The sequence below is a fragment of the Pseudophryne corroboree genome, chromosome 1 (assembly GCF_028390025.1).
Source record: "Pseudophryne corroboree isolate aPseCor3 chromosome 1, aPseCor3.hap2, whole genome shotgun sequence".
Taxonomy (NCBI): Eukaryota; Metazoa; Chordata; class Amphibia; order Anura; family Myobatrachidae; genus Pseudophryne; species Pseudophryne corroboree.
Window position 1 is genome coordinate 434,129,419 of NC_086444.1, and position 27,929 is coordinate 434,157,347.

Here is a 27,929-nt window from a genome sequence, read left to right on the forward strand (position 1 = left end):
GATGTATGCGCATTTTTGCGATCAAAAACGAGTTAGCAGTTTCTGAGTAACTCCAGACTTACTCTGCCTGTGCGATCAGTTCAGTGCTTTTCGGTCCCGGCTGACGTCAGAAACACACCCAGCGTTCGGCCAAGCACTCCCACCGTTTCTCCAGACACGCCTGCGTTTTTTCCGGAAACGGTAGCGTTTTCAGCCACACGCCCATAAAACGCCATACATCCGCCCAGTAACACCCATTTCCTGTCAATCACAATGCGATCGCCGGAGCGATGAAAAAGCCGTGAGTAAAATTACTTTCTTCATAGTAAAGTTACTTGGCGCATGCGCAGTGCGAACATTACGCATGCGCACTAAGAGAATTCTCACTGCGATGCGATGAAAAATACCGAGCGAACAACTCGGAATGAGGGCCAATAACTATGTACAAGTATTGCAGACAATCCGCACTTGGGATGGGCGCCCAGCATCCACTACGGACTACGAGAAATAGAATTAACGGTAAGTAAATTCTTATTTTCTCTGACGTCCTAGTGGATGCTGGGAACTCCGTAAGGACCATGGGGATTATACCAAAGCTCCCAAACGGGCGGGAGAGTGCGGATGACTCTGCAGCACCGAATGAGAGAACTCCAGGTCCTCCTCAGCCAGGGTATTAAATTTGTAGAAATTAGCAAACGTGTTTGCCCCTGACCAAGTAGCTGCTCGGCAAAGTTGTCAAGCCGAGACCCCTCGGGCAGCCGCCCAAGATGAGCCCACCTTCCTTGTGGAATGGGCTTTTACAGATTTAGGTTGTGGCAGGCCTGCCACAGAATGTGCAAGCTGAATTGTACTACAAATCCAACGAGCAATAGTCTGCTTAAAAGCAGGAGCACCCAGCTTGTTTGGTGCATACAGGATAAACAGCGAGTCAGATTTTCTGACTCCAGCCGTCCTGGAAACATATATTTTCAGGGCCCTGACTACGTCCAGCAACTTGGAGTCCTCCAAGTCCCTAGTAGCCGCAGGTACCACAATAGGTTGGTTCACATGAAAAACTGCTACCACCTTAGGAAGGAATTGGGAACGAGTCCTCAATTCCGCCTTATCCATATAAAATACAGATAAGAGCTTTTGACAAAGCCGCCAATTCTGATACACGCCTGGCCGACGCCAAGGCCCACAGCATGAACACTTTCCACGTGAGGTATTATAGCTCCACGGATGTAAGTGGCTCAACTCAATGCGACTTCAGGAAATCCAACACTACGTTGAGATCCCACGGTGCCACTGGAGGCACAAACGGGGGCTGACTATGTAGCACTCCCTTAACAAAAATCTGAACTTCAGGCAGTGAAGCCAGTTCTATTTTGGAAGAAAATCGATAGAGCCGAAATCAGGACCTTAATGGAACCCAATTTTAGGCCCATAGTCACCTCTGACTTGTAGGAAGTGCAGAAATTGACCTAGCTGAAATTCCTCCTTTGGGCCGTACTGGCCTCACAGCACGCAACATATTTTCGCCATATGCGGTGATAATGGTTTGCGTTCACTTCTTTCCCAGCTTTAAATAGCGTAGGGATAACTTCCTCCGGAATGCCTTTTTCCTTCAGGATCCGGCGTTCCAACCGCCATGCCGTCAAACGCAGCCCCGGTAAGTCTTGGAACAGACAGGACCCCTGCTTCAGCAGGTCCTGTCTGAGCTGCAGAGGCCATGGGTCCTCTGAGATCATTTCTTGGAGTTCTGGGTACCAAGCTCTTCTTGGCCCCCCGGAACAATGAGTATAGTTCTATATTCCTCTCCTTCTTATTATTCTCATTACCCTGGGTATGAGAGGCAGAGAAGGGAACATATACACCGACTGGTACACCCACGGTGTTACCAGAGCGTCCACAGCTATCGCCTGAGGGTCCCTTGACCTGGCGCAATATCTTTGTAGCTTTTTGTTGAGGCGGGACGCCCTCCTGTCCACCTGTGGCCTTTCCCCACGGTGTACAATCATTTGGAAAACTTCTGGATGAAGTCCCCACTCTCCCGGGTGGAGGTTATATCTGCTGAGAAAGTCTGCTTCTCAGTTGTCCACTCCAGGAATGAACACTGCTGACAGTGCTAACACATGATCGGCGAATCCTTGTGGCTTCTGTCATCGCCATCCTGCTTCTTGTGCCGCCCTGTCGGTTTACATGAGCGACCGCCGTGATGTTGTCTGACTGGATCAGCACCGGCCGGTGTTGAAGCAGGGGTCTAGCCTGACTTAGGGCATTGTAAATGGCCCATAGTTCCAGAACATTTATGTGTAGGGAAGTCTCCTGACTTTTCCATAGGCCTTGGAAGTTTCTTCCCTGTGTGACCGCCCCCCAGCCTATGAGCACTCTGCAGTCACCACCACAGCGACACCCTGGCCCTTGGAGACAGGATTATCCTCCGATGCATCTGAGGATGCGACCCGGACCACTTGTCCAACAGATCCCTTGCATGGGAATTGACGAATGGAAATTCTTCGTAAAAAGCTACCATCTTTTCCAAGGCTCGCGTGCATTGATGCACCGATACCTGTATTTGTATTAGGAGGTCTCCGTCTAGAGACGCCAACTCCTTGGACTTTTCCTCCTGGAGAAATCCATTTTAACCTGTTCTGTGTCCAGAACCATATCCAGGAACAGTAGACGCGTCGTAGGAACCAGCTGCGACTTTGGAATATTCAGAATCCAGCCGTGCTGTTGTAGCACTTCCCGAGATAGTGCTACTCCGACGAACATCTGCTCCCTGGACCTCGCCTTTATAAGGAGATCGTCCAAGTACGGGATAAGTACTTCGGCCATTACCTTGGTAAATACCCTCAGTGCCGGGGACAGACCAACGGCAACGTCTGGAATTGGTAATGACAATCCTGTACCACAATTTTGAGGTACACCTGGTGAAGAGGGTAAATAGGGACATGCAGGTAAGTATCCTTGATGTCCAGTGATACCCTGAAATTTTCCAGGCTTGCAATAATCGCCCTGAGCGATTCCATTTTGAACTTGAACCTTCGTATATAAATGTTCAAGGATTTCAATTTTAGAATGGGTCTCACCGAACCGTCTGGTTTCGGTACCACAACATTTTTGGAATAGAAACCCCGGCCTTGTTTAAGGAGGGGTACCCTGATTTCACCTGCTGGAAGTACAGCTTGTGAATTTCCGCCAGTACTACCTTTCCGAGGGCAGCAGGCAAGGCTGATGTGAAGGCAACGGCGAGGGGGAGTCGTCTCGAACTCCAGCCTGTATCCCTGTGATACTACTTGCAGAACCCAGGGATCCACCTGTGGGCAAGCCCACTGGTCCCTGCAGTTCCCGAGACGCGCCCCCACCGCACCTGTCTCCACCTGTGGAGCCCCAGCGTCATGCGGTGGACTCAGAGGAAGCGAGGGAAGAGATTTGATCCTGGGAACTGGCTGACTGGTGCAGCTTTTTCCTTCTTCCCTTGTCTCTGTGTAGAAAGGAAGCGCCTTTGACCCGCTTGCTTTTCTGAAGCCGAAAGGACTGTACCTGAAAATACGGTGCTTTCTTAGGCTTTTGTGAGGAAACCTGAGGTAAAAATTTTTCTTCCCAGCTGTTGCTGTGGATACGAGGTCCCAGAGACCATCCCCAAACAATTCCTCACCCTTATAAGGCAGAATCTCCATGTGCCTTTTAAATGCAGCATCACCTGTCCACTGCCAGGTTTCTAATACCCTCCTGGCAGAATGGACATTGCATTAATTCTGGATGCCAGCCGGCAAATATCCCTCTGTGCATCCTTTATATATATGACAAGGTCTTAAATATGCTCAATGTTAGCAAACATTATCCCTGTCTTAGCTATTATCTGACAGGGTATCAGACCACGCTGCAGCAGCACTATTTATGCTGAGGTAATAGCAGGCTTCAGTGTATAACCTGAGTGTGTAATTACAGACTTCAGGATCGCCTCCTGCTTTTTATCAGCAGGTTCCTTCAAGGTGACCGTATCCGAAGACGGCAATGCCACCTTTTGACAAACGTGTGAGCGCCTTATCCACCCCAAGGGATATCTCCCAACGTGACCTATCCTCAGGCGGGAAAGGGTACGCCATCAGTAACTTTTTAGAAATCACCAGTTTCTTATCGGGGGAAACCACGCTTCTTTTCACACTTCATTCATTCATCTGATGGGGGAACAAAACACTGGCTGTTTTTTCTCCCCAAAAATAAAACCCTTTTTATGTGGTACTTGGGTTCATGTCAGAAAGTGCGTAACACATTTTTAATTGCCGAAATCATGTAACGGATGTTCCTAGTGGATTGTGTATATGTCTCAACCTCGTCGACACTGGAGTCAGACTCCGTGTCGACATCTGTGTCTGCCATCTGAGGTAACGGGCGTTGTTTGAGCCCCTGATGGCCTTTGAGACGCCTGGGCAGGCGCGGACTGAGCAGCCGGCTGTCCCACAGCTGTTACGTCATCCAGCCTTTTATGTAAGGAGTTGACACTGTCGGTTAATATCTTCCACCTATCCATCCACTCTGGTGTCGGCCCCACAGGGGGCGACATCCCATTTATCGGCCTCCGCTCCGCCTCCACGTATCCAACATGTCGACACAGCCGTACCGACACACAGCACACACAGGGAATGCTCTGATAGAGGACAGGACCCCACTAGCCCTTTGGGGAGACAGAGGGAGAGTATGCCAGCACACACCAGAGCGCTATATATATATATATATATATATATATATATATATATATATACACAGGGATAACCTTATATAAGTGTTTTTCCCTTTATAGCTGCTGTATTGTTATACTGCGCCTAATTAGTGCCCCCCTCTCTTTTTTAACCCCTTTCTGTAGTGTAGTAACTGCAGGGGAGAGCCAGGGAGCTTCCCTCCAACGGAGCTGTGAAAGAAAATGGCGCCAGTGTGCTGAGGAGATAGGCTCCGCCCCCTTCTCGGCGGCCTTTCTCCCGCTTTTTGTGAAAATCTGGCAGGGGTTAAAATTCATCCATATAGCCCAGGAGCTATATGTGATGTATTTTTAGCCAGCCAAGGTGTTTCTATTGCTGCTCAGGGCGCCCCCCCCTAGCGCCCTGCACCCTCAGTGACCGGAGTGTGAAGTGTGCTGAGAAGCAATGGCGCACAGCTGCAGTGCTGTGCGCTACCTTGTGGAAGACAGGATGTCTTCTGCCGCCGATTTGCCGGACTCTTCTTGCTTCTGGCTCTGTAAGGGGGCCGGCGGCGCGGCTCCGGGACCGAGCTCCAAGGCTGGGCCTGTGAGCTGTCCCTCTGGAGCTAATGGTGTCCAGTAGCCAAGAAGCCCAATCCACTCTGCACGCAGGTGAGTTTGCTTCTTCTCCCCTTAGTCCCTCGATGCAGTGAGCCTGTTGCCAGCAGGTCTCACTGAAAATAAAAACCTAAACTAAAACTTTCACTAAGAAGCTCAGGAGAGCCCCTAGTGTGCACCCTTCTCGTTCGGGCACAAAAATCTAACTAACTGAGGCTTGGAGGAGGGTCATAGGGGGAGGAGCCAGTGCACACCAGATAGTCCTAAAGCTTTCTTTAGATGTGCCCAGTCTCCTGCGGAGCCGCTATTCCCCATGGTCCTTACGGAGTTCCCAGCATCCACTAGGACGTCAGAGAAAGGGGTATTAGAGTCTGGGAGATCTATTACACCTATTCCATACTGGAGAGACTGAGGAGCTGGCAGAAATCAAAGTACGAGGGTACAAAAGAAACAAATGCGTACTATTCGGATTCTAGCTGTAAAATGCAACTTACATTCAGGAGAGAGTAACCTCTGCATGTGGATACATACATACACATACCCACAAAATCAACTTACAGATATGTTACGACAGCATGTCGGATAACAGGAAGAGTGTAGCAAAATCACCTAAGTAACCAAAAGAGGTATGGGCCTAATTCTGACCTGATCGCAGATGTGCTAAATTTTGCACATCTACGATCAGCTTCTGCCTGAAATTGATAATGCCTGAAATTGATAATGGTTTTGTTGTACTGCAAACCTTAAGTACGCCTGATGCGGTGGCCAAATTGGAATGTGTAAGTACGCATCTTTGAAATCCAGCGAAATCATGAATCCTTGTGGTTCTAAACCTGCAATCACTAACTGCAGGGATTCCATCTTGAATCTGCAGTAAGTCACGTACTGATTAAGCTCCTTCAGGTTCAATATCGGTCTGACTGAGCCTTCCGGCTTAGGTACTACAAAAAGATTGGAATAATAACCTTGACCCTGTTGGTGAACTGGAACCTGAATCAAAACTGCTGAATTTACGAGAGACTGAATCGCGATCTGCAGAACCACCTTTTTGTCTCTTGAAAAACCGCATTGGTGGTAGACAATCGAACTCTATTTTGTAACCTTGTCCGCGGACTTTGTGTCCTGACGATGTCCATAGAAGCCGTACCTAAATACTCAGCAGATTCACAGATGTGATCAGCAAGAAGTATAAGCTGGTCTAAGGGAAGAGCCTGTTGTAGGCCCAAATTGAGCTGTGTTGCCCATGCAACTACAGCCTTGTTAACCCAAACTCCAACTAAAGCAGGTCTAAGCAACACCCCTACTGCTGTATACATTGACTTTAGCATAGCTTCTAGCTTAAGCTTTGATGGGTCTTTAAGCGTTGTTGCAGCGAGGACTGGAATGGTTAACTTCTTTGAAAGTTTTGAAACTGAGGAATCCACTGTTGGTGGATTTTCCCATTTAGTTGTCATAGACTCTGGGAACGGGTAGTTAGACAGAAACCACCTAGGCATAGAAAACAGTTTATCTGAATTTTTCCATGCTTCCATTAACTGCTTATTAAGAGAATCTGAATAAGGAAAACACACAGTTGCCCACTGTTTTTTAGCAAATAAAATTTCATAATTTGAAAGAGGTTCCTCAGTTTCAGTAAAATTTAGAACCCTGCGTACCGCCCTTATGAGATTATTAATGGCCGGGCTATCAGTAACCTCACTATCTGACTCCTGGCCCAATACACCTTTCTCTTGTTCCTCCTTAGATATAAGGTCTGGCATTGAATCGTCAGAATGCAACACACCTGAAACTGGTAAATTATAAGCCAAACTATGACTACTTTTAGGAATTGAGCTAGACCTGGACTTTTGTAAACTCTGCAAAGTCCTTGACATAGCCTGAGCCCACTCTGGCAGCTCAGACGGTATTAACCTAGAATCAAACCTAGCCGCCTCACGATCTTCTCGCGCAGCGGCATGCTCTGATTTTAACTCAGACATCACACCTGCCATCATTGCCCAAGGAGGATCAGGGAAAAGGTTCGTATTTAAACCCGTATTTTCAATACACACTGTGCAAGTGGAAGTTCCATCAGGTAACACACTCTCACAGACAAGATGCTTCTTTGATTCTGCATTAACTTTACTCATCATGCAAACATACAGACAGGTATACATTGAAATACAAATCTCCACGACTCAGCAAAAAATGTAACTAAAGTGTGTCAAAGTGCACTTGAAACACACTAAATTTGTCAAATATGTGCTTCACTGACCACGAAATTTAGCACATCTACGATCAGGTCTGAATCACCCCCAAAGCGCCTTAACATAGATTCGTACCCAGAGTACTGGCAATATAGAACATTGCCTTAACCACTATACCACATACACAAGCCCTTTTGCCGTTTCCATTTGTAAAGCGCAACGGAATTTGCTGCGCTATATAAGAAACTGATAAGAAATATTAAATAAATATAGATAGTACGATTAATACTGCACCAGGCCTCGCATCATTCACTGCTTAGCTGCCAAGATCAGATGAGATGGGGCGTTACAGTAATGTATAGCAGAAAGCGTTTATGAACCCGGAAGTTCTGTTGTAGACAGTAATGCTAACTGAGCTATTCTGGTCAGTAATACTAAAGACATGCTGCCTTGTGCCATACCAGGGCTGGTCAGGTGGGATCTGCGCTTACCACCATCAGGCAATTGCTGCATAGCCCTAGTCAGCTAGGTTACGTAAGCTTATTCATAAAATTAAATGTTTAGCCCCATGCAAGTATTGGGAAAACACACACACTCCACACAGACAGGGCAGTGGCAGGCGCACTGTGGTGTCTGGCCACCCTTGGCTGCGTTAAATTGGGAGAGTGTGCTGCAATGTCTGAGTACTTGCAATTGTGCCAATGCCACACAACTAGCTTCCCACTGAATAAGAGAAGGGACCTAAGGAACAGCCTCTAACTGGGATCTGCATTTGTTTACTATAAACCTAGTATCAGTGCAGAATGAGAGGGGTCTATCTCCCTCCAAGCTAGCACTAAGTGGAGATATTAGGAACTTTTACATTAAAAATTCCCAGCACAGCCCCTGAGCAAGGGCAGTCCTTTTTGTGAGTGCCGATGCTTAGCCCCACCTCCCAGACGCAACTTTGAATTTAAAAATGGCGAGGAACTTTTTAAATTAGCGACTAGTATGGCTGCCGCCACTAGTGCCAATGGGCGCATAGGTCTACCATACATGCCCCTGTCCATGGAGGGGGAGGCTGCATGGAGGATCTGAAGTCAGCCGCCAGTGTGCAGCGTTAAAGTAGAAGTTGTGTTCCTGGCGCCGGTATCTGATCATCCCCTCCGGGAAAATCTCCATCCTGTACCAGCTCCATGTCCCCATGCCGCTGGGTCACGGAGTCTCCCTTCCTGGCGCTGGGTGCAGAGAGATCCCCTCCGGAAAATCTTTCATGTGCTGCTACGGGGGTGGGCTGATCAGCGGGACACATGCAGCCCAGCTCCATGCAAAGTGGGGCCGCTCAGTTAAGCGCTGGCGGGAGCACAGCATGCCGGACAGCCTTTAGTGTTAAGCTGGGAGTTCACAGCGCTGCTCAGCGCTGGCAGGAGTGTGTAGCCGCTGCTGCTCTGCATTAGGACGCCCAGAGATACAATGCATAGCGCTGGGAGGCACCCGCTGCTAAAACGCCCACTGAGGAGTGGCACTTACCGACTTCCTAGCCGTCCAGTGTGCGGGAGGCAGTGGGACCATGGCACTAGCTTTGTAATGAGCAGTGGTGGGTCCCCAGGATTCAGTGATCCTGTGGCCGGAGATCTAGACACAAGCTTTTCTGTGAGCGGTCAGTCCCCTCCGGAGGCTTCCCAGTTGCAGACAAACTGCAGCAGCATGCAGCCTGCCTGTTGAAGCCTTGATAGAAGTTCAAGGAAAATAAAAAAAATAAAAGTAAAAAGGCGGGAGACAGCCTTAAAAGCACCTAGCTCCCTCAGGCACTAATCTAAAACTGTGTTCCTGTGGGGCATTGAGGCGGAGGAGCCAACTAAAATTCTAAAGAAATTTAAAGTGCCACAAAGTGCCAACTCCACTCGTCCACCGTCTATACCCCAGCGCAGTGGTTTCCAAACCTTTTTGAATCACGGCTCACTAGATTATCAGAATTTTTTTCACGGCACCCCTAGGCCAAAAATTTCTTATTGAGAAATTTTTAAAGAAATATTACATTAAGTAGATCGCATTTATAGGTCATCCTTAGGGTCAGTTGTGTGGTGAGGGACAAGATTTGCTTCTGTTTGGCCACATATTTTATGACTGGCAGCCACCAGCACTGGTTTTGCCTATTATACTGACCATGAATAATTTGAATTGGTCCTGGACCACCAACCCAGGGCACCCCTGCAAGTGTCCCGAGGCACCCCAGGGAGCCACGGCACACAGTTTGGGAACCTCTGCCCCAGCGTATTCACTCAAGTGTCCCCTAGTGGAAGAAGGAGAAATGGACTGCATTTCTCCTATTGTAATAGGATCACCCCCTGAAGCAGAAAGCCGCACTGACGTCACTGTTGTTGGCAGAGTGTATTGGAATTGCCTGGTGCAGTAATGTCAGTCCACACACTTAATGACTTAAACAGTAATGCAGAATTATTCAGTGAACACAGGTGGCTCAGATGTAATACTGATAACGAGTTTTATGGTAAGAACTTACCTTTGTTAAAACTCTTTCTGCGAGGTACACAGGGCTCCACAGGGAATGGACAATGGGGTGTAGAGTAGGATCTTGATCCGAGGCACCAACAGGCTCAAAGCTTTGACTGTTCCCAGAATGCATAGCGCCGCCTCCTATATCACCCCGCCTCCCTGCACAGGATCTCAGTTTTTAGTTAACCAGTCCAATGCAGTAGCAGGAAAAGAGACGACAACGGTTAGTAGCCACAATACCGCATTCTCACGACAGGAGACGCGTCAGCTTCTTTGGGTTGGTATGGCATTAGCCGCTAAGTGCGTCAGGGTGGGCGCCTTGTGGAACCCAATGTACCTCGCAGAAAGAGTTTTAACAAAGGTAAGTTCTTACCATAAAACTTGTTTTCTGCTGCGGGGTACACTGGGCTCCACAAGGAATGCACAATGGGGATGTCCTAAAGCAGTTCCTTATGGGAGGGGACGAACTGTAGCAGGCACAAGAACCCGGCGTCCAAAGGAAGCATCCAGGGAAGCGGCAGTATCGAAGGCATAGAACCTTATGAACGTGTTCACAGAGGACCACGTAGCCGCCTTGCACAATTGTTCAAGGGTCGCACCACGTTGGGCCGCCCAAGAAGGTCCAACAGACCGAGTAGAATGGGCCTTAATGTGATCAGGAGCAGAGAGACCAGCCTTCACATAAGCATGTGCAATCACCATTCTAATCCATCTGGCCAGAGTTTGCTAGTGAGCAGGCCAGCCCCGTTTGTGAAACCCAAACACAACAAAAAGAGAATCAGATTTCCTAATAGGAGCAGTTCTCTTCACATAGATACGGAGAGCCTGTACCATATCCAAAGACCGCTCTTTGGGAGACAGATCAGGAGAAACAAGTGCCGGAACTACAATCTCCTGATTAAGGTGGAACGAAGAAACCACCTTAGGTAAATATCCGGGACGATTCCTAAGAACCGCCCGGTCACGTGAAAAATCAGATATGGGGAACTACAAGACAAGGCACCCAGATCCGACACTCTTCTAGCAGAGGCAATAGCCAGCAAGAACACCACATTAAGGGAAAGCCACTTAAGGTCAGCTGAACCCAGGGGTTCAAACGGAGGCTCCTGCAACGCCTCCAAAACCACCGACAACGCCCTGCGTTCGGCCAGCCACTCCCCCGTTTCTCCAGGCACGCCTGCGTTTTTACCTGACACGCCTACGTTTTTAACACACTCCCGGAAAACGCTCAGTTACCTCCCAGAAACGCCCCCTTCCTGTCAATCACTCCCCGATCAGCCGTGCGACTGAAAAGCGTCGCTAGACCTTGTGTAAAACTGCATAGTTTTGTGTGAATTAACTTTGCGCGTGCGTACTGCGGCCCGTACGCATGCGCAGAAATGCCGCTTTTTTACCTGATCGCTGCGCTCCGACCGAAAGCAGCTATCGATCAACTCGGAATGAGGGCCCATATCCTAACAACTTTAACGTCAGTGGATTTCCATAGCAGATCACGGGGTATATGCAATTCACGGCGAATCGCGGCAATTTTTCGCCGTTTTTTAATTCGACTCAATTCGACAGGTGAATTCCGGCAGGTGGCTGCCGGAATTCACCATATTCAATGAAAAACGGATTCGCCAGAACCGCGGGCGAAAATCAGACGATTTGGCGGATTTTGCCGCGATTTTAAAAAAACGGGAAAAAACGGAAAAAAAAATGGCGTGGGGTCCCCCCTCCAAAGCATAACCAGCCTCGGGCTCTTCGAGCTGGTCCTGGTTCTAAAAATGCGGGGAAAAATTGGGCAGGGATCCCCCGTATTTTTAAAACCAGCACCGGGCTCTGCGCCTGGTGCCAAAAATACGGGGGACAAAAAGAGTAGGGGTCCCCCGTATTTTTAACACCAGCATCGGGCTCCACTAGCTGGACAGATAATGCCACAGCCGGGGGTCACTTTTATGCCGTGCCCTGCGGCCGTGGCATTAACTACCCAACTAGTCACCCCTGGCCGGGGTACCCTGGGGGAGTGGGGACCCCTACAATCAAGGGGTCCCCCCCCCCCAGCCACCCAAGGGCCAGGGGTGAAGCCCGAGGCTGTCCCCCCCCCATCCAATGGGCTGCGGATGGGGGGGCTGATAGCCTTTTGTGATAATAAAAAGATATTGTTTTTTCCCGTAGTACTACAAGTCCCAGCAAGCCTCCCCCGCAAGCTGGTACTTGGAGAACCACAAGTACCAGCATGCGGGAGAAAAACGGGCCCGCTGGTACCTGTAGTACTACTGGAAAAAAAATACCCAAATAAAAACAGGACACAGACACCTTGATAGTAAAACTTTATTACACACTACCGACACACACATACTTACCTATGTTGACACGCCGACTGCCACGGTCTCCGACGATCCGAGGGTACCTGTGAAAAAATTATACTCACCTTCCAGCGTCCAGAGGTACATCCACGCCCAGAGATAATCCACGAACTTGTTAAAAAAACAAACCGAACACCCGCTCCATACCGGACTGAAAGGGGTCCCATGCTGACACATCAGACCCCTTTCTCCCGAATGCCGGGACATCACGTGACTCCTGTCACTGAAGTCCCTTCAGCCAATCAGGAAGCGCTAGTTCCGTGGCGCTCACCTGATTGGATGTGCGCTGTCTGTGCTGTGACAGCGCATCGCAAAGCCGCTCCATTAGTTTCAATGGTGGGAACTTAGCGGCTAGCGGGGGGGTTACCCGCGGTCAGCCGCTGACCGGCGGGTGACCTCACCGCTAGCCGCTAAGTTCCCACCATTGAATATAATGGAGCGGCTTTGCGATGCGCTGTCACAGCACAGACAGCGCACAGCCAATCAGGTGAGCGCAACGAAGTTGCGCTTCCTGATTGGCTTTAGAGACCCTTCTGTGACAGCTGTCACTGACAGGTCTCATTCGTGGAAAGGGGTCTCATGTGTCAGCATGGGACCCCTTTCAGTCCGGTGGTCGGGTATTTGCGATTTGTTATTTTGCCAAGTACGTGGATGTATCTCTGGACCATGGCTGAGGTGAGTATATTGAACTTTTCTTTTCAGGTATCCGTGGATTCTACTTGGAGAAGAGGACCGATGTCGGCGTGTGAACATAGGTAAGTATGTGTGTGTCGGCAGTGTGTAATAAAGTTTTACTGTCACGGTGTGTGTGTCCTGTTTTAATTTGGGTATTTTTTTTCCAGTAGTACTACAGGTACCAGCGGGCCCGTTTTTCTCCCGCATGCTGGTACTTGTGGTTCTCCAAGTACCAGCTTGCGGGGGAGGCTTGCTGGGACTTGTAGTACTGCTGGAAAAAACAATATCTTTTTATTATCACAAAAGGCTATCAGCCCCCCCATCCGCAGCCCATTGGATGGGGGGGGGGGGGGACAGCCTCGGGCTTCACCCCTGGCCCTTGGGTGGCTGGGGGGGGGGACCCCTTGATTGAAGGGGTCCCCACTCCCCCAGGGTACCCCGGCCAGGGGTGACTAGTTGGATATTTAATGCCACGGCCGCAGGGCACGGCATAAAAGTGACCCCCGGCTGTGGCATTATCTGTCCAGCTAGTGGAGCCCGATGCTGGTGTTAAAAATACGGGGGACCCCTACTCTTTTTGTCCCCCGTATTTTTGGCACCAGCACCAGGCGCAGAGCCCGATGCTGGTTTTAAAAATACGGGGGATCCCCTGTCAATTTTCCCCCCGCATTTTTAGAACCAGGACCAGCTCGAAGAGCCCGAGGCTGGTTATGCTTTGGAGGGGGGACCCCACGCCATTTTTTTTTAGGATTTTACCGTTCCAGCAATAAAAAAAATAAAAAAATAAAAAAATTTAAAAAATATATAAATAATATTTGTGCCTCCAAAAAAAAAAAAAAAAAAAGGACCTAATCCCTTCTAATATAAATAGATATGCTATTCCTAAAAAAAAAAACACCAAAAAAAACATGTTTAAATTTTTTTTTATTGTTTTCACCCTCCAAAGTGTGGCGGATTGAAAATGACGAATTTGCTGTCTAAAAGCACTGCTGTCGAATTTCCAAACTTGAATTGAATATGCTTTGGTCGAATTGCAGCACTTGTATCATTGCAGAACAGTCGAATTTGCAAAAAGTCGAATTTCAAAAAGTCGAATTTTGAAAGTCCGTTTTTTGGTCGGAAAGCACTGAATTGCATAGGCGAATTTTTTTTTTGGGCGAAAATGACCCGAAATTCGACAATTTCGGGAATTCGACCGCAATTGCATATACCCCCACATGTAGAAGTTGTTATTCTGCAGTGGGGAACATAGCGATTACACTGGACACTGTAACCATTAGGTTAAAGCCTTCTTACAGCATTAGGGTCTAGAAAACGTATGTGTATGGCTGCAATGCTCTTGGGAAGAAGTTGGTCTCTGACTAGATGTAGATAAGCTGCTGATGGTCAAGAACAAGTTAGTTAAATTGCCTACACACATCTCCACCCCCATGTGAATGGATTAGCTGTCACCGGTTCTAGTGAATAGTATTCTCATAGATAGTCATTTAGTGGCTGCCTTGCTGTGTGTAGGTAATGAGCACACGTAAGGGAAGTACACACAGAGAGATCCGTGCTTAATTTCTAAGCAATCTGACTACCTTAGAAATTAAGCACGGATCTCTCCGTGTGTATGCCCCATAGCGATAGCGAAGCGCAGAACTTATACACTTACTAATATATTTTCTTTACTGCATAGTATACCAAAGTATAAGAGAGAAACAATGGCAGAGCTATTACTTCCTTACCAGAATAGCGTTGCATCCAAGTAACAGGAGTTGCAATGCCCTTGTATTCCTTTCTTCCACCCCATCAGATTTTCTACCTCCTCACTGTCTATTGCAGGTGGTGTGTTTTCCTTAACACACTTGCTAGTATAGTCCTGGAAGGCTAGGATAAAAATACACAGACATCAGTAGCCATGGATAGCTATTCCTGCTATACGTAACACCATACTTGGGACAATCACATAATGGACTGGAATGCGCACCAATAGAGTTACATCTCTGAATCTGATTAGTGGGTCCATGCAGGGAGTAGAAACGGGAGTCCGGACGGCAGTTTCGTAGTTTCACAAACAGAGCCTTATTGGGACCACACTGGAAGTATCGCACCCCTCTGTATGTTCCATCTGTATAGGCAGATGATCGTTCCTCCTCCTGCACAGTGTAGTAGAAGGAAAAACCATACCACATTATTTCTACAACCAATCTATATAATTCAATCTAAGTAATATCACTAATGTTAAATCATGGAATCAGGCTTGGCTATTCTGGCAAAAAAAAGTTATATTTCTGGTATGTGGACAAATAGAAAAAATAAGAAGTGTTATGGTAGACTTACCATTGTTAACTCTTTTTTTGCGAAGTACACAGGGTTCCACAGGGAACATTGGGGTGTAGAGTGGATCTTAATCCAGAGGCATCAACAGGCAAAAGCTTTAGCTGTCCCAGGATGCATAGGGGCCTCCTCTATAACCCCGCCTCTAGGCACTGAGTGCTCAGTTTCGATAACCAGTCCAATGCAGGAGCAGGCAAGAGAGAAGGCAGATGTTAGTCACATAGAACCACATTCTCACGACAGGAGAAGGTACCAGCGGCAGATGCCATATAACCCAATGAAGCAAGGTGCGTCAGGGTCGGCGCCCTGTGGAACCCTGTGTACTTCGCAGAAAAAATGTTAACAATGGTAAGTCTACCATAACACTTCTTTTCTGCAGCAGGGTACACAGGTTTCCACAGGGAAACATCTGGGATTTCCTAAAGCAGTTCCTCAAGGGAGGGGACGTACCTGTGAGAATCCGCGTCAAAAGGAAGGTATCATCCTGGGAGGCGAAGGTATCAAAGGCATAAAAACTAAGAAACATGTTCACTGAGGACCAAGTAACCGCCTTGCACAATTGTTCTGCGGACACGCCATGGTCCAACAAACCGAGTAGAATGGGCCTTCATCGCAGAAGGAGTAGGGAGTCCAGCCTGCGCATAAGCTTGTGCAATCACCATTCTAATCCATTTGGCTAAGGTTTGCTTGTTCGCAGGCCAGCCATGGTTGTGGAAATCAAACTGGACAAAGAGGGCATCCAACCGCCTAATAGAGGCAGTCCTCTCCACGTACATATGGAGAGCCCTTACCACATCCAAAGAACGTTCTTTGGTTAACAAGTCCGAAGAGATAAAGGCCGGGACCACAATCTCTTAGTTAAGGTGAAATGATGACACCACCTTAGGAAAATACCCGGGATGAGTTCGTAGTACTGCCCGGTCACTGTGAAAGATCAGAAAAGGTGGATGACAAGACAAGGCTCCTAAGTCCGACACCCTTCTTGCAGAGGCAATAGCCAGCAAGAACAGGACCTTGGCTGTGAGCCATTTAAGGTCCACCGACTCAAGAGGTTCAAATGAAGACTCTTGCAGGGCTTTCAGAACAGACAGACAGATCCCATGGAGCCACTGGAGGGACATAGGGAGGCTGAATATGTAGAATACACAGCGTGAATGTATGAACATCAGGTATAGAGGCAATCTTGAAACCACACCAACAAGGCAAATATGTGAACCTTGAGTTAAGCCAAATGAATACCTAAGTCCGTGCCTCTATGTAGAAAAGCCAGAATTCTGGAAGTTTTATATCTACCAGCATCATAGTTCTTATCAGCACACCAGGTGAAATAAGTATGCCAAACCCTGTAATAAATTGGGCAAAGGCCATTTGCGGGACATCAGCATAGTTTGAGTTACCGCCTCATTAAACCCTTTGGCCCTCGGGAGTGATGCTTCAAGAGCCACGCCGTCAAAGCCAGTCAGGCCAGGTCCGGATAAAGACAACGGCCCTGTACGAGGCGTTCTTGACGCTGAGGGAGCAGACGCCCCGTCGACAGACCCTGCAGGTCTGAGAACCAATGCCGCCTGGGCCACGCCGGAGTGACTAGGATCAGCGTTCCTACCTCCTGTTTGTACTACCGCAGTACCCTGGGCAGGAGTGACACCGGAGGAAATATGTAAGGCAGCCGAAAGTTCCAAGGAACCGCCAGTATGTCTATGAATGCTGCCTGTGGATCCCTGTTCCTTGATCCGAAGACCAGAACCTTGTAGTTGTGTAGAGACGCCATCAGGTCTACATCTGGTAGGCCCCACCCTTCCACCAGGAGTTGATAGACTTCTGGATGAAGGCTCCATTCTCCGGAGTGAATGTCCTGGCGACTGAGGAAGTCCGCTTCCCAGTTTAGGATGCCCAGAATGAACACTGCCAAAATGGCTGGCAGATGGCGTTCCACCCAGCAAAGGATTTTGACACTTACCATCATTGCCATGCGGCATCGAGTGCCACCTTGATGGTTTATGTATGCCACTGTGGTGGTGTTGCCCGACTGTACCTGAACAGACCTGTTCCTTACTAGAGGCAGGGCAAGGTTTAGTGCGTTGAACACTGCCCTCAGCTGCAGAACGTTGATCAGGAGGAGTGATTCCTCCTTGGTCCAACGACCCTAAAATGAATGTTGTTCCAACACTGCTCCCCGTCCCCGTAGACTAGCGTCCGTTGTCAATATGGTCGACCCCTGCACAATTGCTGTTCCTGGAGCCAAGAGGACAGCGACAGACCAACCTCCGAAGTCAACGAGACCATGTGGTATCTGATCCGATGAGGTAGGCCATCTCATTTTGACAGGATCAACCACTGTAGGGGACGATAGTAAAATTTAGCATACTCCACCATGTCGAAAGGGGACACCATCAGGCCAAGGACTTGCATCGCCGAATGTATCGACATTCGAGGGCGACGCAGTAAGAGTCTTATACTGACCTGAAGCTACAGGACTTTGTCCGGAGACAGGAACAGTCTCTGACTGTGTGTGTTCAGGAGTACCCCTAGGTGCACCATGCTCTGAGCCAGGACCAGCGACGACTTTTTCCATTTTATTAGCCATCCATGGGCTTGCAGAAAATCCACTGTCCAGTGCAAATGACTGAGGAGGACTTTGTGGGAATTTGCTAGAATCAGCAGGTCAATCCAAATACGGGAGGATTCCGATTCCCTGGCGACGGAGATGGGCCGTCATTACGGCCATGACCTTGGTGAAGATCCAAGGAGCCGAAGCCAGTCCAAATGGCAGAGCCTGGAATTGGTAATGAAGGTTGCCAATAGCAAACCGCAGGAACTGCTGATGCGACATGGCAATAGGAATATTGGAGCCAAACATCGCTGGACCTTTCAGGACTGCTTCCTGTCTGCCTTTGGGGAATACCATTTGAGGAGCAATGGACAATTGAGAACAATGGACTGCCGCAGCCTCTCCTTGGACGTTGCCTTTATCAGCAGGTCGTCCAGATATGGAATGATGTTCACACCCTGCTTGCGGAGGAGAATCATCATTTCCGCCATCACCTTGTTAAACACCCTCGGTGCTGTAGAGAGGCCGAATGGCAGTGCCTGGAACTGGTAATGACAGTCCAGCAATGCGAAGCGGAGATAAGCCTGATGCGGCAGCCAGATCGGAATGTGGAGGTACGCATCCTTGATATCCAGGGATACCAGGAATTCCCCTTCTTCCAGACCTGATATCACCGCCCTGAGAGACTCCATCTTGAACTTGAACTCCTTTAGAAAGGGGTTCAATGATTTTAGGTTCAGAATGGACCTAACCGAACCATCCGGTTTTGGTACCACAAAAAGGTTCGAATAGTAACCATTGTTCAGCATGTGAGGTGGTACTGGCACAATGACCTGTGTCTCTACCAGCTTTTGGACAGCGTCTTGAAGTACAGTGCTGTCCGCCAACAGAGTTGGTAAGCCTGACTTGAAAAAGCGATGAGGGAGACTTTGAAATTCCAGCATGTATCCCTGAGACACAACATCTACCACCCAGGGATCCAGGCCGGACGATACCCAGACATGACTGAAGTGTCTGAGTCTCGCTCCCACTGGCCCCACCACCGGGGCGTGCAGTCCACCGTCTTGCAGAGGACTTTGGCGTACCTGAAGCAGGCTTTTGTTCCTGGGAACCTGCAGCGGCAGGTTTCTTGGACTTAACCTGACCTCCCCTAAAGAAGGTATTGGAAGTTCTGGCCTTTCCAGGCTTGTTAGGCCTAAAGGACTGCGTTGCAGATGAAGAGAAAGATTTCTTCGGAGCAGGTGCTGCTGAGGGAAGAAACAGAGACTTACCCGCTGTAGCGGTGGATATCCACGCATCTAGAGCTTCCCCAAAGAGAGCCTGACCTGTATGGGGTAGGGACTCCACACTTCTTCTGGATACCGCGTCGGCCGACCACTGGCGCAGCCACAGTCCCCGACGAGCTGAAACAGACATGGAAGATATTCCCGCAGCCATGGAACCCAGGCCTTTTATGGATTCTACCATAAAACCTGCAGAATCATGTATGTTGCGTAAATACAATGCAACGTCATCCCTATCCATCGTATCCAAATCCTCAAGTAAGGTAGCCGACCACTTTACTATTGCCTTTGCAATCCATGCAGTAGCAATAGTGGGACGTAATATGGCCCCTGAAGCAGTATACATTGATTTAAGCGTGTTATCAATTTTCCTATCAGACGGCTCCCTTAAGTCGGTAGATCCTGGAACAGGTAAAACCACCTTCTTTGAGAGTCTGGACACAGAGGCGTCAACAATTGTCGGGTCTTCCCATTTTTTCTTATCCTCCTCAGGGAAAGGAAATGCCACATGGACCCTTTTAGGGATCTGTAATTTTTTCTCAGGGTTTACCCAAGCTTTTTCAAATATAGCATTCAATTCCTTTGACGCAGGGAAGGTTAGCGAGGCTTTTTTATTTTCAGTGAAAAAAGCCTCCTCAACCTGCTCAGGTGTGGTATCATTAACATTTAACACATCCCTGATAGCCTCTATCAACAATTGCACCCCCTTTGCAAGAGATGCGGACCCCCTGCAACACAACCCCATCACTGTCTGTGGTGTCAGAATCGGTATCCGCATCGTCTTGTGTGACCTGCACAAGCGCACGTTTGTGGGGGTATATAACGGGGCGTCCTGAGGTACCAGAACCAGGCCATACTGCCATAGAGCTCTGTAATACCTGGGTTGCAGATTCATTACTTGCAACCCTGTCAGAAATCTGAGAAATCCAAGATTTGAAAAAGGAAAACCACTCTGGTTCCCTTGCTGGTATCTGTGCTAAACCAGTGCTATCCTGATTACATGGAATGGGATCATCCTGGGAGTATAAATCCTCTGCAGCATATGACACAGTGTCCCTGGACATAGCTAAAGGAGACCATCAAACACTCCACACACACACACAGGTGGGGGCAGACAGTTTCCCCCCGAAGAATGGCAAGAGAGACACAGAGATTGGAGCCAACCCACACACAGCACTTTTTAGCAAAGGGAGACCCTTGTCAGCACAGACTGTGTCCCTCAATAGGAGACACAGTCAGTTTACAGCCTCCCCTCCCCCTTCTACAGCCCCCTGGTACCGTGTACTGACAGTTGGAGCTGCTGTGGAGGGACCTGTTCTTCCATCCAGCGCTGTTCAGGCAGGAAAATGGCGCTGGAACGCTGCTGGGTCCGCTCTGAGAAGCTCCGCCCCCTTAATGGTTCTGTCTTCCCCCTCACAGCGCCGCACCATGTGCCGCTGAACCTTCACAGGAGCGCAGTTAATACTGCTCTCCCTCCCCATTGCCGCCATCTTCACACCGGCCCCCTGCTTGCTAGGGGGGTCGGTGACTCACTCACCACTTCTACAGCTCTGTAAGGGGTTGGCGGCATGCTGCTGGGGTGAGCGGTTCCCCTGTTGCGGAGAATGATCAGACCCCTCTGGAGCTCAGTGTCCAGTCAGCGGAGACAGTGGCTCAAACCCCGCAGGGCGGACACTGCTCCCCCCCTTAGTCCCTCGTTGCAGGCAGGCTGTTGCCAACAGGCTCCTGTAAAAAAATACACTCTAAAAATAACTTTAACTAGAAAAGCTCAGTAGAGCTCCCCTAGCTGTGACCGGCTCCCCCGGGCACATTTTCTAAATTGAGTCTGGTGGGAGGGGCATAGAGGCAGGAGCCAGCCCACACTCTCAAACTCTTAAAGTGCCAATGGCTCCTGGTGGACCCGTCTATACCCCATGGTACTAATGTGGACCCCAGCATCCTCTAGGACGTAAGAGAAATAATAAGATTTTACTCACCGGTAAATCTATTTCTCGTAGTCCGTAGTGGATGCTGGGGACTCCGTAAGGACCATGGGGAATAGACGGGCTCCGCAGGAGACTGGGCACTCTAAAGAAAGATTTAGTACTACTGGTGTGCACTGGCTCCTCCCTCTATGCCCCTCCTCCAGACCTCAGTTAAGGAAACTGTGCCCGGAAGAGCTGACAGTACAAGGAAAGGATTTAGGAATCCAGGGTAAGACTCATACAAGCCACACCAATCACACCGTATAACTCGTGATAAACTTACCCAGTTAACAGTATGAACAACAAACAAGCATCACTCAACTGATGCCACATAACATAACCCTTTAGTAAGCAATAACTATATACACGTATTGCAGAAAGTCCGCACTTGGGACGGGCGCCCAGCATCCACTACGGACTACGAGAAAGATTTACCGGTGAGTAAAATATTTTCTCTAACGTCCTAGTGGATGCTGGGGACTCCGTAAGGACCATGGGGATTATACCAAAGCTCCCAAACGGGCGGGAGAGTGCGGATGACTCTGCAGCACCGAATGGGCAAACTCAAGGTCCTCCTCAGCCAGGGTATCAAACTTGTAGAACTTTGCAAATGTGTTTGAACCCGACCAAGTAGCAGCTCGGCAAAGCTGTAATGCCGAGACCCCTCGGGCAGCCGCCCAAGAAGAGCCCACCTTTCTTGTGGAATGGGCTTTCACCGATTTTGGATGCGGCAATCCAACCGCAGAATGAGCCTGCTGAATCGTGCCACAGATCCAGCGAGCAATAGTTTGCTTTGAAGCAGGAGCACCCAGCTTGTTGGATGCATACAGGACAAACAGCGAGTCAGTCTTCCTGACTCCAGCCGTTCTGGGCACATAAATCTTCAAAGCCCGGACTACGTCAAGCAACTTGGAATCCTCCAAGTCACCAATAGCCGCAGGCACCACAATAGGTTGGTTCAAATGAAAGGATGACACCACCTTTGGCAGAAATTGCGGACGAGTCCGCAATTCTGCCCTATCCATATGGAAAACCAGATAGGGGCTTTTACATGACAAAGCCGCCAATTCTGACACACGCCTAGCCGAAGCTAAGGCCAACAGCATGACCACTTTCCACGCGAGATACTTTAGCTCCACGGTCTTAAGTGGCTCACAACAGTGGGATTTCAGGAAACTCAACACCACGTTAAGATCCCAAGGTGCCACTGGTGGCACAAAAGGGGGCTGAATATGCAGCACTCCCTTAACAAACGTCTGAACCTCAGGCAGTGAAGCCAGTTCTTTTTGGAAGAAAATGGATAGGGCCGAAATCTGGACCTTTATGGACCCTAATTTCAGGCCCATAGTCACTCCTGACTGTAGGAAGTGCAGGAATCGACCCAGCTGGAATTCCTTTGTAGGGGCCTTCCTGGCCTCACACCAAGCAACATATTTTCGCCATATATGGTGATAATGCTTTGCTGTCACATCCTTCCTAGCCTTTATCAGCGTAGGAATAACTTCATCCGGAATGCCTTTTTCCGCTAGGATCCGGCGTTCAACCGCCATGCCGTTAAACGCAGCCGCGGTAAGTCTTGGAACAGACAGGGCCCTTGTTGTAACAGGTCCTGTCTGAGAGGCAGAGGCCACGGGTCCTCTGTGAGCATTTCTTGCAAATCCGGGTACCAAGTCCTTCTTGGCCAATCCGGAACAATGAGTATTGTTCTCACTCCTCTTTTTCTTACAATTCTCAGCACCTTTGGTATGAGAGGAAGAGGAGGAAACACATAGACCGACTGGAACACCCACTGTGTCACTAGTGCGTCCACAGCTATCGCCTGAGGGTCCCTTGACGGGACGCCATCATGTCCACCTGTGGCAGTTCCCATCGATTTGCAATCTGCATGAAGACTTCTTGATGAAGTCCCCACTCTCCCGGGTGGAGGTCGTGTCTGCTGAGGAAGTCTGCTTCCCAGTTGTCCACTCCCGGAATGAACACTGCTGACAGTGCTAGTACGTGATTCTCCGCCCAACGAAGAATCCTGGTGGCTTCTGCCATTGCCACCCTGCTTTTTGTGCCGCCCTGGCGGTTTACATGGGCCACTGCTGTGATGTTGTCTGACTGAATCAGCACTGGTTGGTTTCAAAGCAGAGGCTCCGCTTGACTCAGGGCGTTGTATATGGCCCTTAGTTCCAGGATATTGATGTGCAGACAAGTCTCCTGACTTGACCACAGCCCCTGGAAGTTTCTTCCTTGAGTGACTGCCCCCCATCCTCGGAGGCTTGCATCCGTGGTCACCAGGACCCAGTCCTGTATGCCGAACCTGCGGCCCTCGAGGAGGTGAGCACTTTGCAGCCACCACAGAAGAGACACCCTGGCCCTGGGGGACAGGGTGATCAGCCGATGCATCTGAAGATGCGATCCGGACCACTTGTCCAACAGATCCCACTGAAAGATCCTCGCATGGAACCTGCCGAAGGGAATGGCTTCGTATGACGCCACCATCTTTCCCAGGACTCGCGTGCAGTGATGCACCGATACCTGTTTTGGTTTTAGGAGGCCTCTGACCAGAGTCACGAGCTCCTGAGCCTTCTCCTCCGGGAGAAACACCTTTTTCTGGTTTGTGTCCAGAATCATGCCCAGGAAGGGCAGACGCGTCGTAGGAATCAGCTGCGACTTTGGAATATTCAGAATCCAGCCGTGCTGTTGCAACACTTCCTGAGAGAGTGCCATGCTGATCAGCAACCGCTCCCTGGACCTCGCCTTTATGAGGAGATCGTCCAAGTATGGGATAATCGTTACCCCTTGCTTCCGAAGGAGCACCATCATTTCCGCCATCACCTTGGTAAATATTCTCGGTGCCGTGGACAGGCCAAACAGCAACGTCTGGAATTGGTAATGACAGTCCTGTACCACAAACCTGAGGTACTCCTGATGAGGTGGATAAATGGGGACATGCACGTACGCATCCTTGATGTCCAGAGACACCATAAAATCCCCCTCTTCCAGGCTTGCAATGACCGCTCTGAGCGATTCCATTTTGAACTTGAATCTTTTCAGATAAATGTTCAGGGATTTTAAATTCAATATGGGTCTGACCGAACCGTCCGGTTTCGGTACCACAAACATTGTGGAATAGTATCCTCTTCCTTGTTGAAGGAGGGGAACCTTTACCACCACCTGCTGGAGATATAACTTGTGAATTGCCGCCAACACTACTTCCCTATCTATGGGGAAAGCTGGCAGGGCCGATTTGAGGTAACGGTGAGGGGGCAGCACTTCGAATTCCAGCTTGTATCCCTGAGACACAATCTGTATAGCCCAGGGATCCACCTGTGAGCGAACCCACTGGTGGCTGAAATTTCGGAGACGCTCCCCCACCGCTCCTGGCTCCTGTGGAGCCCCAGCGTCATGCGGTGGATTTAGTGGAAGCCGGGGAGGACTTCTGTTCCTGGGAACTAGCTGAATGGTGCAGCTTCTTTCCTCTACCCCTGCCTCTGGCCAGAAAGGACGCACCTCTGACCTTCTTGCTTCTCTGTGATCGAAAGGACTGCATTTGGTAATACGGTGCTTTCTTAGGCTGTGAGGGAATATATGGCAAAAAGTTTGACTTCCCAGCCGTAGCTGTGGAAACTAGGTCCAAGAGACCGCCCCCAAACAATTCCTCACCATTGTAAGGTAACACCTCCATGTGCTTTTTGGAGTCGGCATCACCTGTCCATTGCCGAGTCCACAGGACCCTTCTGGCAGAAATTGACATTGCATTTATTCTAGAGCCCAGTAGGCAAATGTCCCTCTGGGCATCCCTCATATCTAGGACAGCGTCTTTTATATGCCCCAGGGTCAGTAAAATGGTATCCTTGTCTAAGGTATCCATTTCCTCAGACAGATTATCTGTCCATGCTGCTACAGCACTACACATCCAGGCCAACGCAATAGCCGGCCTCAGTATAGTACCGGAGTGTGCATAAACAGACTTCAGGATACTTTCCTGCTTCCTATCTGCAGGATCCTTTAGGGCGGCCGTATCCTGTGACGGCAGGGCCACCTTTTTAGATAAGCGTGTCAGAGCTTTATCTACCCTAGGGGAGGATTCCCAGCGCATCCTGTCCGTTGGCGGGAAAGGGTACGCCATAAGTAACCTTTTGGAAATCAGCACTTTCTTATCGTGGGAATCCCACACTTTTTCACATAATTCATTTAACTCATGTGAAGGGGGAAAAGTCACCTCTTGCTTTTTCTCCCCATACATATACACCCTTTTGTCAGGGACAGGGTTTTCCTCCAATATGTGCAATACATCCTTCATTGCTATAATCATGTATAGGATGGCTTTAGTCATTTTAGGCTGCAACTTTGCCTCATCGTCATCGACACTGGAGTCAGAATCCATGTCGACATCTGTGTCAACCAACTGGGATAGTGGGCGCTTTTGAGACCCTGACGGCCTCTGAGCTGCAGAATCAGACACGGGTTGAGACCCTGACTGATTATCCAACCTTTTATGCAAGGAGCATACGTTATCATTTAACACCTTCCACATATCCATCCAATCAGGTGTCGGCGCCGTCGGCGGCGACACCACAGTCACTTGCACTTGTTCTGCCTCCACGTAACCGTCCTCGTCAAACATGTCGACACAAACGTACCGACACACCGCACACACACAGGGAATGCTCTAATTGAGGACAGGACCCCACAAGGCCTTTTGGGGAGATAGAGAGAGAGTATGCCAGCACACACCCCAGCGCTATATAACCCAGGGATTACACAGTAACTTAGTGTTTACCCAGTAGCTGCTGTTTATGATAATTTGCGCCTAAATTTATGTGCCCCCCCCCCTCTCTTTTTACCCTTTTTCTACCTTGATACTGCAGGGGAGAGCCTGGGGAGCTTCCTCTCAGCGGAGCTGTGAAGAGAAAATGGCGCTGGTTAGTGCTGAGGAAGAAGACCCCGCCCCCTCAGCGGCGGGCTTCTGTCCAGGGGTCTGTGTAATAAAATGGCGGGGGCTCGTACATATATACAGTGCCCAGCTGTATATATGTGTCTTTTTGCCAAGAGGTATCCTAATTGCTGCCCTGCACCCTACAGTGACCGGAGTGTGTGGGTAGTGTGGGCGCAATGGCGCACAGCTGCAGTGCTGTGCGCTCTCTCATGTGAAGACAGGAGTCTTCTGCCGCCGATTTCGATGTCTTCTTGCTTCTGCCGGCTTCTGACTTCTGGCTCTGCGAGGGGGACGGCGGCGCGGCTCCGGGAACGGACGACAAGGTCAGGTCCTGTGTTCGATCCCTCTGGAGCTAATGGTGTCCAGTAGCCTAAGAAGCGCAACCTAGCCGCAGTTAGTAGGTTTGCTTCTCTCCCCTCAGTCCCACGTAGCAGAGAGTCTGTTGCCAGCAGAAGCTCTCTGAAAATAAAAAAACCTAACTAAAATACTTTCTTATTAGCAAGCTCAGGAGAGCTCGCTAAAAGCACCCAGCTCTGGCCGGGCACAGATTCTAACTGAGGTCTGGAGGAGGGGCATAGAGGGAGGAGCCAGTGCACACCAGGTAGTACTAAATCTTTCTTTAGTGTGCCCAATCTCCTGCGGAGCCTGTCTATTCCCCATGGTCCTTACGGAGTCCCCAGCATCCACTAGGACGTTAGAGAAATATATATATATAATCCAAAAACAGCAAGCTCAGGTGCTCCATCCATAAGTAGTAATGTAATAATCCAAGAAGACAGATGGCACTCAGAGACTTAAATTTTTAAATGCAAAAGGATGTATTGAGATCTCAATACATCCTTTTGCATTTAAAAATTTAAGTCTCTGAGTGCCATCCGTCTTCTTGGATAATATATATATATATATATATATATATATATATATATATATATATATATATACATACATACATATACACACATACATATACACACACACACATATACAGCGCGGTCAGTGGCGGGAAGATATATCAGAATACTCGTACAATATATTCTGTAAGGTACACTTTTTCTCAACTAACGCTGCCTCAAGACATGTAGGCTACTGAAGTGTTTGTAAAGTCTGTATACAAGCGGCTTTACAAGGGTGACCTTGCCTTGCAATCCCGGAGAGCTGCTGCAGCTATGCTGTGAAGATGGCGCCCAGCGTCTCAGTCAGGGATTGAGGAAGAGTGTGAGGCAGCTCCAGGGCAGGAAATCTGCATGGAGATGGTGCCCTGGGCCGGGGGAGGGGCTACAAGTCAAGAGCCGCCTCCCCTATGCTGGACTTCCACCCCAGGTACTCTGAGCCTTATTAAATGGGGTGTTAGTACACCCGACCTGTCCTCCAATGCCCTGGTGGTCTAGTGGGGTCCCTACCCAATGACAATGTCCATGTAAGCGCCGCGGTCCGTCTCCCCAGACCACGGTCGGAACCCAATTTAATGGGGGATCCCGTCTGTGGGACCCTCTTACCTCCTCCTCGTAGCAGCCACGTGAACCAGGAGAGCGTTTCTGTGACTCTGTGCCTAAGCCGTGACTTCGCCGCCGCAAGTAACCGGGAACCAGGCCATGTGAGTATGCGACGCCGCTTGGGTGGTGATGGAGCTGCAGCGCTAAATGTCACTCTGACATACAGCGCTGACAGCCCAGCCAGAGATATGGAAATCTACTTAGAAAAAGCTTTTAAGGGCTGCCAAGTGCAGCCCTCCTGTTCAGTGACCTGCTGCTGCAGTCTTATAGAGGAGGCCCCTATGCATCCTGGGACAGCTAAAGCTTTAGCCTGTTGGTGACTCTGGATCAAGATCCATTCTACACCCTGATGTTTCCCTGTGGAAACCTGTGTACCCTGCTGCAGAAAAATAAATAAATCATCTGCATGACACATCTGATCTCTGATCTGAGC

At 49.2% G+C, this 27,929-nt stretch overlaps 1 protein-coding gene across 5 annotated transcripts in view; it reads right to left on the minus strand.

Annotated features, from left to right (window-relative positions):
• Positions 1-27,929, minus strand: part of LOC134890873 (ubiquitin carboxyl-terminal hydrolase CYLD-like) — an 85,891-nt gene that overhangs the window by 42,151 nt on the left and 15,811 nt on the right. For all 5 annotated transcript variants that reach the window (XM_063913494.1, XM_063913495.1, XM_063913490.1 and 2 more), the window contains exons 6-7: positions 14,932-15,100; positions 14,690-14,831 (exon numbers count right to left, since the gene is read on the minus strand). In XM_063913494.1, coding sequence (XP_063769564.1) covers positions 14,690-14,831; positions 14,932-15,100 — 311 coding nt within the window. The remainder of the gene's footprint in view (positions 1-14,689; positions 14,832-14,931; positions 15,101-27,929) is intronic.